Source organism: Hydractinia symbiolongicarpus, chromosome 12 (assembly GCF_029227915.1).
Source record: "Hydractinia symbiolongicarpus strain clone_291-10 chromosome 12, HSymV2.1, whole genome shotgun sequence".
Lineage (NCBI taxonomy): Eukaryota > Metazoa > Cnidaria > Hydrozoa > Anthoathecata > Hydractiniidae > Hydractinia > Hydractinia symbiolongicarpus.
Genome location: NC_079886.1, coordinates 17,465,462 through 17,479,902, shown reverse-complemented (window position 1 = coordinate 17,479,902; position 14,441 = coordinate 17,465,462). Strand labels below are relative to the sequence as shown.

General features: G+C 35.6%; 2 protein-coding genes across 2 annotated transcripts; both read left to right on the top strand.

Moving 5' to 3' along the window:
* Positions 1-2,940: 2,940 nt before the first annotated feature.
* Positions 2,941-4,329, top strand: LOC130621328 (zinc finger MYM-type protein 1-like). The gene is made up of 2 exons (XM_057436624.1): positions 2,941-2,990; positions 3,105-4,329. The coding sequence occupies exons 1-2, from the start codon at positions 2,941-2,943 to the stop codon at positions 4,327-4,329; spliced, it is 1,275 nt and encodes a 424-aa protein (XP_057292607.1).
* Positions 4,330-9,967: 5,638 nt separating this feature from the next.
* On the top strand, positions 9,968-10,773 carry LOC130621628 (uncharacterized). The gene is made up of 3 exons (XM_057436956.1): positions 9,968-10,277; positions 10,352-10,448; positions 10,526-10,773. Exons 1-3 carry the CDS (start codon positions 10,106-10,108, stop codon positions 10,617-10,619), a joined length of 363 nt encoding a protein of 120 aa, XP_057292939.1. The 5' UTR covers positions 9,968-10,105; the 3' UTR covers positions 10,620-10,773.
* The last annotated feature ends 3,668 nt before the right edge of the window (positions 10,774-14,441 follow it).

Sequence of the window (14,441 nt, the reverse complement as noted above, 5' to 3'; positions counted from 1 at the left end):
ATTTCCCCCTTTTGCATTGATATTTTAAAAACAAAACTTTGTCTTAAAGTCTAAACCTCCTTAGTGAAGTCAAATAGCAGTTTTAGTCTGACAGTTAGATTAAAGTGGAGATATTTCTACGTATCTATATTATAATACCTGTGTGCGTCTGTCTGTCACCCAAAATAGCTATCGATATCGCTTTGATCTTTCTTGATTTTTAAAAACCAGGGGATTATTTAACCAAAAATCTTATTATTGATTAAAAAAAATTCGATTCACAGTTGAAAGATTTGCTTTGGGCATGTGACACACGCATTTAGTTTAACTCACACGCCAAATTAATATTATTAAAGTCACACACATTTCTTTTAGAAAAGAGAACTTCTATTTCCGCAGTTTTTTTTGATTGAAACAAGAACAAAAAGAAATTACAACCACAGAATTTTGAGTGTTGATGATGGCAGTTTCATGCCGCTTATATTTTCAATTCACGGAAACATGGATCACTTTTTACAGTCAGCTTTTGGAAATGATAGCGTATTAGAAAACTAGCTTCGCTATGTATCCTGGTTAATGTGTTTAAGAGGTTTGAGACCTTTGTATAAAAAAAGTTTGATGTTAGAGATGATATTGTCAGTCTGGGAATAATCTCGATCGGGAAATTTTCTTTTATTTGGGTTAAAATCTACCCTATCGAGCAAGTGATGATTTCCGTAAATAATCATAATCCTCTTCAGTATTATTTATCTCGATCGAATCAACTGGACTTCTAGAAGCAGCCAAACTTTGAAGAATACCTACAAATGCTTCGCCTAACTTTGAGGTTGTTTGGCTGACAGCGCCAGCTGGCTCATATTTTCCCTGTCTTCTCAGAAGGTTGGTATGACGTATGTGATTAGGGGTGACAATAAAGTGCCAACGTCAGTTATGACCAGTCAGCTATGGGTTACACTTGACAAGGCCTCACCAAAAAAGGCTGAGTTGGAATTTAAACCTAGTACACGGATGTGGAAAAAATTAAATGATGATGCATTGGAGATTCTAATTTATCTGATGACAGATCCAACTATAGATTTTAGAGACAACCGTGACAATTTTATTACAAGTTGTATTTCACTTATCCAGAAAGAACATGCAGGTAATTATTTTATGTACTTACTATTTTATCTTCAGATGGTGTAAGCCAAAAGAATTATGAATTTAAATGTATGTTCTGTTACTTTATTATGCAGGTGATATGACCGACGACATAGAGGCTACCGTTGACATGGAAGCCTTAGGAAACAAAGAGAAAACTTGTACAGAATGTGGTTGTGAAGCATATGTTAAATTCCGAGTACGCAAAATTGTGGTGCTAAACTTTCAAGGATAAAAATTAAAAAAATGTCACAGTAAATAAAATTTATCCTTATGCTAGTTTCAATAAAACAGACTATTCTAGTTGTGTCGATTGTAAAGTAGGGGAGCCAGACTTCCTAAAGCCAAACAGTTTTGTTACTTTGATCCAATTGCTACAAAACATAAGTATTCGTGTTGGAATAAAGCAATATGTTAGTGACGGTGTACGAAAATGGTTGTTTTTAGAATGTGATGGACTTCCTTATAACATAATACGAGATATAATGTCTAATGTTTGGCGCTGTCACGTGTGTGAAAAATGCTTTCATAAGCTCGAAAGTTTTAAAGATCACAGATGTTACTTGTTAGGAAGGTGTAAAAGAGAAGAACGAAAATTTGACTGGATTGTTCCGATTGTTGGACTCTTGCATACTGAAATGAAATCTGCTAACTCAATTGTAGAGTTTTTGTAAATACTCTTGGTTTTGAGTTAGCGTTATGCAGCCCAAAGGCTCAGAGTATTTGCGGAAAGGGAGTGATCACTACGAAACTTGGCACTTCCTTGAAATAATTTATGTTGCCTTGTCTTTGGAAATGCTTACCCTTTATGTTAAGGAATTTGTTACCTTCGGGGCTTCTCCTACGTCTGATGGTTATTGGGAATAGTGTTCGGATGTTAGAGATCCAAATTACATGTACTTACAACACATATCACTAACGTACCTGTATTCTCTAATGATGTTGCAATCCGGAGTACGAACGTGCAACGCAAAACATATAAAAGATGCGAAGACCAGTATAAACGATCTTATATATGCTGGCAAACATCCTCTTTACCAAACTATATTTCTTCAAGAGTCTACAAATGCCATAAAAATGCTGTGAGAATTATAAAACGTCTCGATAAATCATAAAACTGCTTCCAGAACAGGTTACATAGGAAAATCCCAGGGTGGAGATGCGATGTTAGAAGAATTAAACAAAGAATCTAAGTTCAGGCGTTCCTTCAGAAGGGCAATGGTTGAGGGTATTCAGTACGATGACCCCTATGGGTCACTTCTCTTCTTAATAAAAACACTTCTCTTCTTAGTCAAAACACTTCTCTTCTTAGTTAAAACACTTCTCTTCTTTCCTCTGAAATCTTCTCTTCCGTTCGAAACACTTCTCTTCCAAAGTGCCGTGCCGTAACCACCGGGGGGGGGGGGGGGGCCAGGGGGGCCCGGGCCCCCCAATTATTTTTTCAAAGATGGTTATGACAAGTTAAGAAAAACGTTTTGTCTTATGTCTAAAGACCATTTGTTATATATAAACAAACTAAACACTTATTAAGAATGATTTATAACCGATTTCCACTCTTTTATTTATTTAAAACGCGTGACTCTTATACTTGCTGCATGGAAATGATGATGAAATTGGATAGAAACAACATTCTGATAGTGTTTGCTGCATGGAAATGATGATGAAATTGGATGGAAACTACATTCTGAAAATAGTGTTTGTGAGAAGACGAAAACGAGTTGGACTGAAAAAAAAAAAAAAAAAAAAAAAAAAAAAAAAAAAAAAAAACGTGTAAGAATATAGAATTAACAAAGTAACAGACTAATTTGAAAAAGAGTGAAAATGCCGAAGAAAACAAGTGACTTATCAATATGGCTCATTAGACCTGAAAAGTAAGTGACTTATTAATAAATAAATATTTAATTACTTTGTTAACCCCACCACTGCTTTTTAATTCATCCCATAACTGTTATCCAAGCAACCTTTACACTTGTTTTGCTTTTCAGACGAACAAACGAAGAAGCAACAACAACACCTACAACGACGACACCTACAACGACGACACCTACAACGACAGCACCAACAAACCCGGAGAATAATTTTAAGGAAACAACGAGTGATCCATCTAAACCGAACCAACGTCGTTCTTTGAGTTTTCCAAAAACAACGTTTGGTAAAGATCCGAAACAAAGATCGTTTAACCCAACATGGTTTGACAAGTTCCTCTGGTTACATTACGACCAAAATAAAGACGCTGCTTTCTGCTTTACTTGTCTCAGTGCTCTTAGAAAAAGCATGATTTCTGCAACAAAAGCAGAGACAGTTTTTACTGAAACCGGCTACCGAAATTGGAAAAAGGCGCTTGAATCTGGAAGAGGATTTTCTAAACACGAATGTAGCGACTCCCATAAAGAAGCCACTGAAAGACTGATTACTGCGCCAGGTACATCAAAGGACATTGCTGAAATCATGGTAGATAATCTTGCAGCCACAAAGGAAAGGAATAGACGAATGCTGTTAAAACTGTTGCAAAGCGTTCGATATCTAGGGCGACAATCACTTCCGTTTAGAGGCAATTGGGATGAGGAAACACACAGCAAGTTGAATTCGAACTTCCACCAGTTACTTTTACTCCGATGTGAAGATGATAAGGAACTGAGTGCATGGCTTGCAAAAAAGCAAAACTACACGTCACCGGCTATTCAAAACGAAATGCTGCGAATCGAAGCACTTAGTATTTTACGTGACATTGCAAAAAATATTCAGTCAGCTGAGATTTTCACAATCCTTGCAGATGAAACAGGGGATGTCTCAAATACGGAACAACTTGTCATTTGCATTCGGTGGGTTGATGATGAATTACAGGCTCACGAGGAGTTCATTGGCCTCCATCCACTACCTGATACTAGTGCTGACCGAATCGTTTTTTTAATCAAAGATATTCTTTTACGAATGAACTTGAAATTAGAAAATTCTCGCGGCCAATGTTATGATGGAGCTGCATCCAAGGCTGGTCACATATCTGGACTTGCTACCCAAATCAAATCGTTGAATGAAAAATGTTTGTACACACACTGTTACGGACATGCTTTGAATTTAGCTGTTGGCGATGTGATAAAAGAAATCCCCGAACTTAAAGAAGCGTTTGGAACTGCCTATGAAATATGTAAACTTGTCAAAAAATCGCCAAAGAGAGACACACAATTAAAGAATATCAGAGAAGCAACATGAAATGAATCCAAGTCGGTCCATGAGTTTTCTCCTACATGATGGACTGTGCGAGGTGAGGTTCTTGAATCCTTTCTTGAAAACCATAAGGAATTGGACATGGTCATTATCGAATGTTAGGCTTCCAGATATGAGAGCGAGAATCAACGGAGTAATGACTGTTATGTCTAGTTTTAATTTTGTCTTCTGCTGTTGTCTTGGTGAAACCCTATTGAAACATACAGATAATCTTAGCAGGTCTCTCCAAGGAGATATTTCGGCAGCAGAGGGACAGCAACGGGTGTCGGAAGTCTTAGCTGTGTTAGAGAAGATCAGATGCAACGAATTGTTTGAGCTATTTTGGGAGCGAGTTCTTGTCTGGAAATCACAACTCGGAGTATTTGATCCTAAACTCCCACGAAAAAGAAAGATGCCAGATTATTTTAACAAAGTATCAGATGGCCCTCCTGAAACATATCATTTTCATGACACTGCCAAAGATCACTATCGCCACGTTTACTTTGAAACTTTCGATCTAGTTATTAACTACATCCAACAAAGATTCGATCAACCTGATTACAAGACATACGTCAATTTACAGGAAGTTCTTTTAAAATCGATCACTGGTCAGGAATGGGAAAGTCATCTAAAAGCAGTTTGTCGTTTCTACGAAGGAGATATCAACGAGTCACTTGCTAAAGTCCAAATACCGCTACTCCCAGTCATCGCATCCAACCTTGGTTACGACAAAGAGAAATTCAAAGTAACCGATCTAATCAAGCTGTTACAAAGTTTTGATCAATCTCAAAGAACTCTTCTAAGTGAAGTTGTCAAAATAGCGAAATTGTTGTTGGTAATGCCGTCCACAAACGCCATCAGCGAAAGATCGTTTTCTGCTTTGAAACGAGTCAAAACGTACCTTAGATCAACAACCACGAATTTACGTTTGAACAATTTGATGGTCCTCCATATTCATACTGATTCCGTTGACAAAATGGATTTAACTCAAATAGGAGATGAATTTATCGATAAACACCAAAGCAGAATAGACACTTTTGGCTATTACAATAGATAACATTTTTAGTCTTTTGTTCATGAAATTTATGTAAACGTTTATTCCCTGATTTAAAAAAAAACCTCAGAAAACTGGAGCAATTGTCTGTATTTTCCTATATTTTCGTGATTTCTAGTGATTAAATTTCTTTAAAAAGTACTTTAAAAAAGGCTGTTTTAGCCAATCTAGTGCACTCAAAATTCAAAAATTTTCTTCGCCCGTCGGCCCCAACCATGGTGGGGCCTCTTAGACACTGAAACTAGGCTGCCCCCCCCAAAACGAAATTCGTGGTTACGGCACTGAAAGTGAGAAACACTTTTCTTCCATGAACTCAAAAAATTCCCAGACCCAATTCCGGTTCGGAATATTGATTGAGCTAGATTTCGCTTACTCATGTTTTTTGAATAAATGACCGACCCGTGACCTCCAGGTTTTTTGCGTTTTTCATATACTAAGGCATTCGTTTATCTTTTTTAATACGCACGTTCTTATAAGAATACCAAAACTTTAACCAGGGTGGCCATTATTTCCTTATTGTTCTAAACAAAATACGTATTGTTTTAAGGACATGTGCTTTGCTTTGGAAATTTTAAGGAAATGTGCTTTGCTTGGTTGACACCACCATGATTTTGAGGACTCTCGGTGGCCATCTATTTTGCCATTTATTGTGTCTCTTGATAAATAAAATTAATTACTTTGCTACTGATCTGAATTGATTTGTGATATTATTTTATTCATGAACAAGCTTCGGGACCTGCTACAGTATTTTAATAATAATATTTTTATTCATAAATTGAGCACGTAATAGCCAAATATGCTTCTTGCGAAAAGTGAAAATAATTATACAGACCATGGGTGTACAATTGCGGACCAGATTTTTTAAATTACTTGTGAAGAGAAAGTTTGGGGCCACATGGAGAGAAGTGTTAAGTGCAGAAGAGAAGTGTCAAAATGCAGAAGAGAAGTGTGAGAATACAGAAGAGAACTGTTTGGATCATAGAAGAGAAGTGTTTTTAAATTGAAAGAAACGTGAGCCATAGGGGCCATCGTAATTCAGAAATCTTGACGATTTGAACAAGGTTAGACTTCGCACTTTTTTATTACATCTTCCACTCCACCCCATTAAAATAAACATACCAAACTGATTATATAAGAAAACCTAGCAACGCGCTAATGTTTACAGTTATCTCCCTATCATATGTTGCTGAAATAGATTTTAATATCCCACCTGCATGTTTTCATCTGCCTGTCAGCTTGCTGGACTTTATCATCACTACTTGAAGACGATGAAACATAAACAGCAGGAAGCACAGCACCAGTGCCACCAACGTTCATTGTCAGCACTCTTATAATTTCAGGAGTGAATTACCTCCTCTCAGTTGTTCATAATTATTTATATTATAGAATTAAGAAATAAAATGTTCGTTTATCAGTGATTCAGTAAGCAAAGAGCAATCAAAAGTATGAAAATAACAGAAAAACAAAACTTTTGAGATCTAGGCCTAGCCTAACGGTGTTCGACCTCGATTATTCGGTGATTTTATAGAATTTACAGTCCTGTTTTAAAAATAGGCAAGACATTTTAGCCTGGATGCATTCTATGCGTTCTTTTCCACAGCAGAATATACCCACAATCTCGATCAGGGGCGAATCCACAAATTTCAAAGTGGGGGGCCTTAGGCTTATTGGTGGCTTTTGAGATTTTAGTGATAATCAACGAGCGAAGGAGTTGCCCAAACAGCTGGGTTCAAGGGACACTTTAAGTCCCCCTGCTGGCGTTCAGGGGCAAAGGCCCTGGATGTTGAATGTCCACATTCTTGTACATTATTAGTTAACCATTTGTTCCTATTTGTATCTTTTAGTTCTAACATTTATTGAGATACATACTTAACCAATAAATGGCAAAATTGCTCATGTTAGAACGTATCTGATTACTGGAAGGAGTATTTATCAGAACATGCCTGCCGTCACGTGCCCCCTGGCTGGATGTGGTTACTCGACTGACGATACAGAACCAGTTTTGGCAGCGGCTCAAATCAACCTGCATGCGATAAGTCACACACATGCAACATTAACAGCTGGAGCAGCAGTCAAGCAAAAACCTCCAAAGATTGACAGACCCATCATTCGGAAAGAGACATCTGAGGAAGACTGGAACACATTCCTTAAGAAGTGGGACCTCTTTAAAAGAGGTACTGATATTTCTAACACCCAATTAACCACCCACTCATGGCAATGCTGCGACCCGGAGCTTGAAACTGAGCTATTCAAAGACGTCCCAGACATCTCAACCGCAACTGTGACATTGTTACTTGCATTGATAAAACAGCTAGCAGTGATCTTGATAGCTGCAAGCGTCAGGAGAGCTGACTTCCTTTCGCTTCGTCAGGATCATGGACAACCAATACGCAGTGAAAGGAAAGGCACACTGTACTCGCGCAGGTTGCACCCAGATCGTGGATTACACTGACGAAATGGTGAAGTACGTAATTATATCAGGTATTGCTGATGAAGACATAAAGAAAGAAGTACTTGGTGACCAGATCTTGATGCAAAATCGCTTAATGATACAATAACCATAATAGAAAACAAAGAGATGGCAGCTCGTGCCATAGCCATGCCATATCGACACCACCAAACCAATGCACTTGCGCACTACCGGAGCTATATTTGATTTTATCAAAGCTGTCCACGTCACACCCAACAAACCATCTTCCATAGTATCCACAATCTATTCCAAAAATAACCCTAAACACATCGAGAACCACATCTTTGATGGAATCTATGGATGGATGATTGCAGAATCAAAACCGCAACCTACCATACCACTTTGCATATTTACCAACAAGTCTGTCCATGATCATCTGAACCTCCTGTACCACCAGGTTAAATCAACAAGGGTGAATGCTATTCCAGATACAGGTGCTCAATCATCCCTCATGGGACTGAAAATATTCTTGAAGTGTAGATGTATGCAGCCAACAATGAAGGGATCAAGATCCTGGGAGCAATCCTTGCTTGTCTATCTAACGCAGATAGACAGGGTAGCCGTGTAGAGACAGTGGAGATGGTCTACATTACAGATTCGTCAGAACTATTTTACCTCAGCAGACATGCCATTCTCTCAGAAGGACATTAAATTCGCGGGGTTTCACATCACCGCCTGTACGACCGCTTGACAAGTACTTAGACTCTATAAAACAATTCCCAACGCCAAAAACGGATTGCAGATGTGCATGCTTGGATCGGACTTGTAAATCAATACAAAAATATTGGCAATACAGAGAGAAGTTATTCACCATGAACGTTATCTCCTTATAATCCACAAGGGAACGGTAGAGAGATTCAATAGGACGCTAAGTAAAGTCATAAAATGTGCAATCACTGAACAGAAAGACTGGAAGAAAGAACTTAACCACTTTCTTCTCATGTACAGAACCACACCGCACTCTATCACCGGCGTTTCACCAGCTGACATGCTCCTCAAACACAAACCAAACAACGGTATACCAAACAACGGTATACCATACCGTGTCGAGAGAAATCATTGAAACACCGTCACCCTGATAGACCAGAAGAATAGAACGACAATTCGACACAAGAGTCACATCAAGCCATATCGTTACGTCTTCCATTATCAACCGAGTCGATCATCCAATATAGCCAAAGACACGGACACTATAAGGGACAACCAGCCGCAATACTTCACATTACTTGCAGATGAAGAAATCAACTTAGACGAATCTTTTGAAACTATTGCATTTCAAGAAGACTCAGATCATGAACATGATGCAGCATATTTTACTAGATCGGGTAGAGCTATTAGACTTCCTGGAGTTGGAGATTGAAATTCATTTTTATTTTCACGACATATATACACGGTTATATTTACATGGTTATATTTACGATATATTTACAATTGTTTTTCTGCGACACCCTCTTTGTCTTGCTCTTTGCTTCTGGGCAGAATCCCACTTGGGGAGGGTTGTTGTATCCCGCAGTGCAGCTGCCATCTTTACTTATTTGTTTTGCTGAGTCAGCGCAAGTTTCCTCTTCCGATTCTGAGATCAAAAATGGCAGCATCCCTTCAATTTGACTAGGCATTAAAGACTGACTTTTCTCCGACCCTAATTAGAAATAAAATTGTATAATTAATATTTTGAATTACATCATGCATAATTATATGTTTTCGCGCGGGAAAAGATAGTGAAGAGTGTTTGTGCTTTCGGAACGTTTTTCGAAACAGTGTTTATTATAATTTATCATCCAATATCGATCACGCATTGAAATCATTGGATTTTAACGACGTTTTTATTTATTATACTTATTTATTTTATATATTTTATACTTCTTATACATTAATTGAATCACGTTCTCTCTTCGTCGTTGTGGGAACTAACTTATCGACTACTATCATTCACGATATGGAAACTGATGAAACAAGTGGTAAGTTTTTTACACTATGTTTAAATACTTATGGGGATGCACATCATGCTGTTTGCAAACAGAAATAAACTTTCTAACAAGGTGAAAAAAAAAAGAAACCTGAACATACTCCCTATGCCATTTTTGTATATACTGCAATGAATTTACAAAGCAAACTCGTTTCCAGCTTCTTAAGTATTCTTTCATTGCACACGATGGAAAAACCTAAGAAGCTGGAAACGAGTTTGTTCACAAGAAGGAACTTTTGAATTTGCATAACTCTTTTTGCACTTACTTCTTTTTACTTTAGTGGAACAGAATATGCTCAAGCGACTTGGTTTAAAGGAATCTGCAGTAACACAAATGAATGAAGAACTTACGCCAAAAGATTTCATCGATGATTTCGAGTTGGAGGGCGATGTACTTAACATGGAGACGGAACGGTTGCGTAAATACTTTGATACCGAAGCATGGGAAATTTTGCGAAAGAAGGGTGAGTGATATGAAGTATGTAAAAATTTCATGGCATTGTGCTAGTATTTTGATATCAATTTCCTGTATTCGTAGTGGAAGAGCTCAAAAATGATTGGAGTTGTCTGGTATGTAGGGAACCAAAATACACCAACATGATCGCTTGCGACGGATGCAACATTTGGTTTCATTGGTAAGTGTTGACTCTTCAGTTTCTCACTGCTTGCAGTACATTCTTGAAATTGTGGAATACAACATTTATCATTTCAGGGAATGTGTCGACTTTGAAAGCGAGAAAAGTGAAGAGATATGGAGGTGCGAGTGTTGTAGTGAAGCTGAAAAAGTACTGTCAGTGTCACAATAATGTTGAAAAACGTTGAAGGAGAATACCTTTAAAACTAGTGTTATTTCTTCACCTTTAAACTTTGTTAACTTTATAAATATACATTGAACGTTATATTTAACGTGTTTTATTATTTATGTACAATAGTTCTGCATAATATATATCATGCATAGTATGAGGGAAATAAATTATGATAACGGAGGAGAGAAAAACGGAGAGCGACGAAAATTATAATTTTTAAGGTCGGAGAAAAGTCAGTCTTTAATGCCTAGTTCAATTTGTATTCATTTATGTAACGATTTGATCCATTCATATCTCGACTTTTAATCGACCCTGAAACATAACAATACATACTTAACCAATAAATGACATTATTGCTCACTGGAGGCCAACGCATATTTAGAGTCCTGAAACACGTAAAACGGATATATCTAGCGAGATCCTGCAGATTCTCTGGTTGGATAGCACCAATTTTTCATGCAGTGATAGAGACCCTTATTGGCAGAAAATAAAAAATCATTACTTAGCAAAAAAGTGGCGCCGCCCCTGTCAATCAGGCTAGTTTTATTTCCCTCAATGGGATAAAATATCCCGATCGAGATTATTCGCGCAATGTTTGTTGTTGATCATGAAATTTAAAGTTGAACTGTTAAATCGTTAGTTAGAAATATGTTGTGCCGTATCAAAATTACGCCCCGTGTAATCCTATAAGATGTTAGACCAACGGCGAGTAAGGTCTTTCAAAAGGCTTTGACTAACCAAGCAGCTTTTGCTACACGAATTTGTCTATTTAAAACAGTAAAAAAGCGTCGTTACTAAAGTATGGTGGCTGAGAGTTGCCATTAATAAAAAAATTTGATCGCTTCTCGGCCTAATGGCTAAGATCAAGTGCAGTATCCTTTGAACGCCTTGAAATTGGTGGAAGAGATTTTAGTTATATTTACTTGCATTTTGGCTCCAGGCAATTTTTATATTTGGCTTACCTGGAATATATACAACTATCAACAGAAAAGAAAAATCACGTAATGTCCTTCGCGGCAGCTACAAAGAAGTCGACGGTAGAAAGTCACAAACAACTTATAAATAAAAGAACATGCACAATCAACTTTCCACCTGGAGAATACCTACACCAGGCAAAATCAATTGTCAGCAGGGTGGAGGAACGCTCCGGGAAATACTCGCTACAACAGCTCGTTCAAGCTCCGTAAAGTAAGTAAGTAAGTAAAAGTAAATACATTTATTTGTTAAGTTAGATTACAAAAAATAAACTTTTTTAAAAAAAAAAATTGTCTAGAGTATAAATAATGCAATAATCTAACCTAACAGGAGAGCTAGTCAAATAGATAAATCTAATCAAGAACTAGCCCCCCTGTCAACAACAAAAAAAAATAAGATAGGCATATATATTTATACGTAGTAGAAATAAATTAGACAAAACAAACAAAAAAAAAACACAAGAAAAACAAACAAAAAATCAATAAATGAAATAAGATAAACAAAAATTAAACAAAATTAAATAAAAAAAAAAAATAGCTATATATATATACAAAAAATGAATAACTAATTAAACTTAAAATTAAATTTAAGTGTAGCAAATAAATTATTAGTTTATATATATTCCTTATAAGTATTTACTTAACAATTGATTTGTAATTATTTTTTTGCACTGGTTTTTGGATAGTGATGACAGCTTTTATCACTGTGTTAATTATTAATTGTATTCCAGCAACGGATTGATTGATATTTTATGCTATAAATTCCATACCAAGTGGTACTAACATTTGGAAGTATTAGGTTATTGTTTGATGCATTTCTAGTATTATGGGTATGAGTATTTGTAACCAGAGTGAAAATGCCTTGCAGAGGTTTAGGCAAATTTTTATGATAATGATCATACGCAAATAAAAAGTCTTTCAGCTTAATTGTGTCAGGAAAAGTAAGTATTTTGGATTTATTAAATAATAGAGAAGTAGGGCTGTTTGCAGGTTTGAAGTTCATAATTTTAATTGCTTTATTTTGAAGGGAGATAATTCTATTCAGGTAGGTGCTTTTGTTATGTCCCCATATTTGACATCCATAAGTTAGATGTGATGAGAAGATAGCATGATATATATTAGTTAAAATATTATAGGAAACATAGTGTCTTATTTTAGATAATATCCCAATGGATCTGGATAGTTTTACTTTAAGATTATCTATGTGTATATGCCATTTTAAATGTTTGTCCAGAGTGATCCCTAAATATTTAATAGATTCAGAAGGTAAAATTTTATGGCCATTGATTTTTATTTTGATATCATAGTCAATAGATTTGTTTGGATGGGTAAAAAGGATGATTTCTGTTTTACTAGCATTTAGGGATATTTTGTTGGCCCGGAGCCAGTTGCAAAGGAATCTTAGATCAAGGTTTAATTGCTTCCTTATTGATTTTAAATTATCACTAATTGTCAGTAAGTTAGTATCATCTGCAAAATGGTGGACTGTTGAGTATTTAATTGCATTGTTTAGATCATTAATATAAATTAGAAATAGTAAAGGTCCAAGTACAGACCCTTGGGGTACTCCTATTGTTATATTTTGGACATTTGAATCAAAACCATTTATTGAAACATATTGTTTTCTGTTACTAAGGTATGATCTGAACCAGGAGTTAGATAGTCCTCTAATTCCATAATTTTCAAGTTTTTTTAAAAGGATAGTATGATCAACAGTGTCAAATGCCTTTTGTAGGTCAATGAATGTTCCACATGCAAAGTTGTTGAAATCTAAAGTTTCTCTTATTTTCTCTGTAATACTGAAGAGTGCATTATTAGTGGAATGATTTTGTCGAAAACCAAATTGTAGATCATAAATACAATTGTGATAGTCTAAAAAATTGTATAATCTGGAGTGCATGAGTTTTTCAAAAATTTTATTAATATTAGAGAGGAGTGATATTGGGCGGTACTTGTTACATTCTAGACTAGATCCTTTATTTTTATATATAGGTATAATTTTTGCAATTTTTAAGTTATCTGGATAGATGCCAGTCGAAAATGATAGATTTATTATCTCGCATAGGGGTGTTGATACATTGAATTTAATAAGTTTAAAAATATTGCTGGGTATACTAAAAGGTCCGTTTGTTTTATTTTCATTTAAAGAAGATATCAGTGGTATTATTTCATTTTCAGTAGTAGGATTGATAAAAAAAGAATTGTGATTTGCGTCATTAAGGTAATTATGGAATGGTTTATTAGAAGGTGAAATTTTATTTTGAAGTTTTACTCCTACTGTGGAAAAATAGTTATTAAAGCAGTTAGCAATATCAACAGGATTATTGTTAATTTTATTGTTAATTTTTAGGCTAGTAGGAACAGTGGATTTCATTTTGGATATGCTAATAATGGTTTTGATTCCGTCCCAAGTTTTTCTAATGTTATTCGAGTTTTCAAAAAAATATTTTTGATAATGTTGTTTTTTACTTTTTCTGATCAAATCAACAATTAAATTTCTGTATTGTTTATAATTATTGTGTAACATATTTTTATAATTATCATTCTTTCTGTAATTTATGAATTTTTTCAGTAATTTATCTCTTATAGTGATAGATTTACATATTCCTTTTGTAATCCATGGTTTAGATTGTTGCTTGTATTGTTTTTTTTGACATCTTCTTTAAAGGTATATGCTTATCTAATAATTGGTTTATTGCATGATTAAATTTATCAAATGAATAATTAGGATCATTTTTACTCAGAGAAATTTCATTATCCCAATTAATTTTAGTTAGGTCAAGTAGAAATGCTTCTTCGTTGAATTTTGAATAGTTTCTTTTATAAATATTTTGTTTTTTAGAATTGG

Coding starts and splice junctions, on each gene's coding strand:
- LOC130621628 (XM_057436956.1), top strand. CDS start 10,106: ATGCTCAAGCGACTTGGTTTAAAGGAATCTGCAGTAACACAAATGAAT. Junction 10,278..10,351: donor GGAAATTTTGCGAAAGAAGG/GTGAGTGATATG, acceptor CTGTATTCGTAG/TGGAAGAGCTCAAAAATGAT. Junction 10,449..10,525: donor TGCAACATTTGGTTTCATTG/GTAAGTGTTGAC, acceptor TTATCATTTCAG/GGAATGTGTCGACTTTGAAA.
- LOC130621328 (XM_057436624.1), top strand. CDS start 2,941: ATGCCGAAGAAAACAAGTGACTTATCAATATGGCTCATTAGACCTGAA. Junction 2,991..3,104: donor TGGCTCATTAGACCTGAAAA/GTAAGTGACTTA, acceptor TTTGCTTTTCAG/ACGAACAAACGAAGAAGCAA.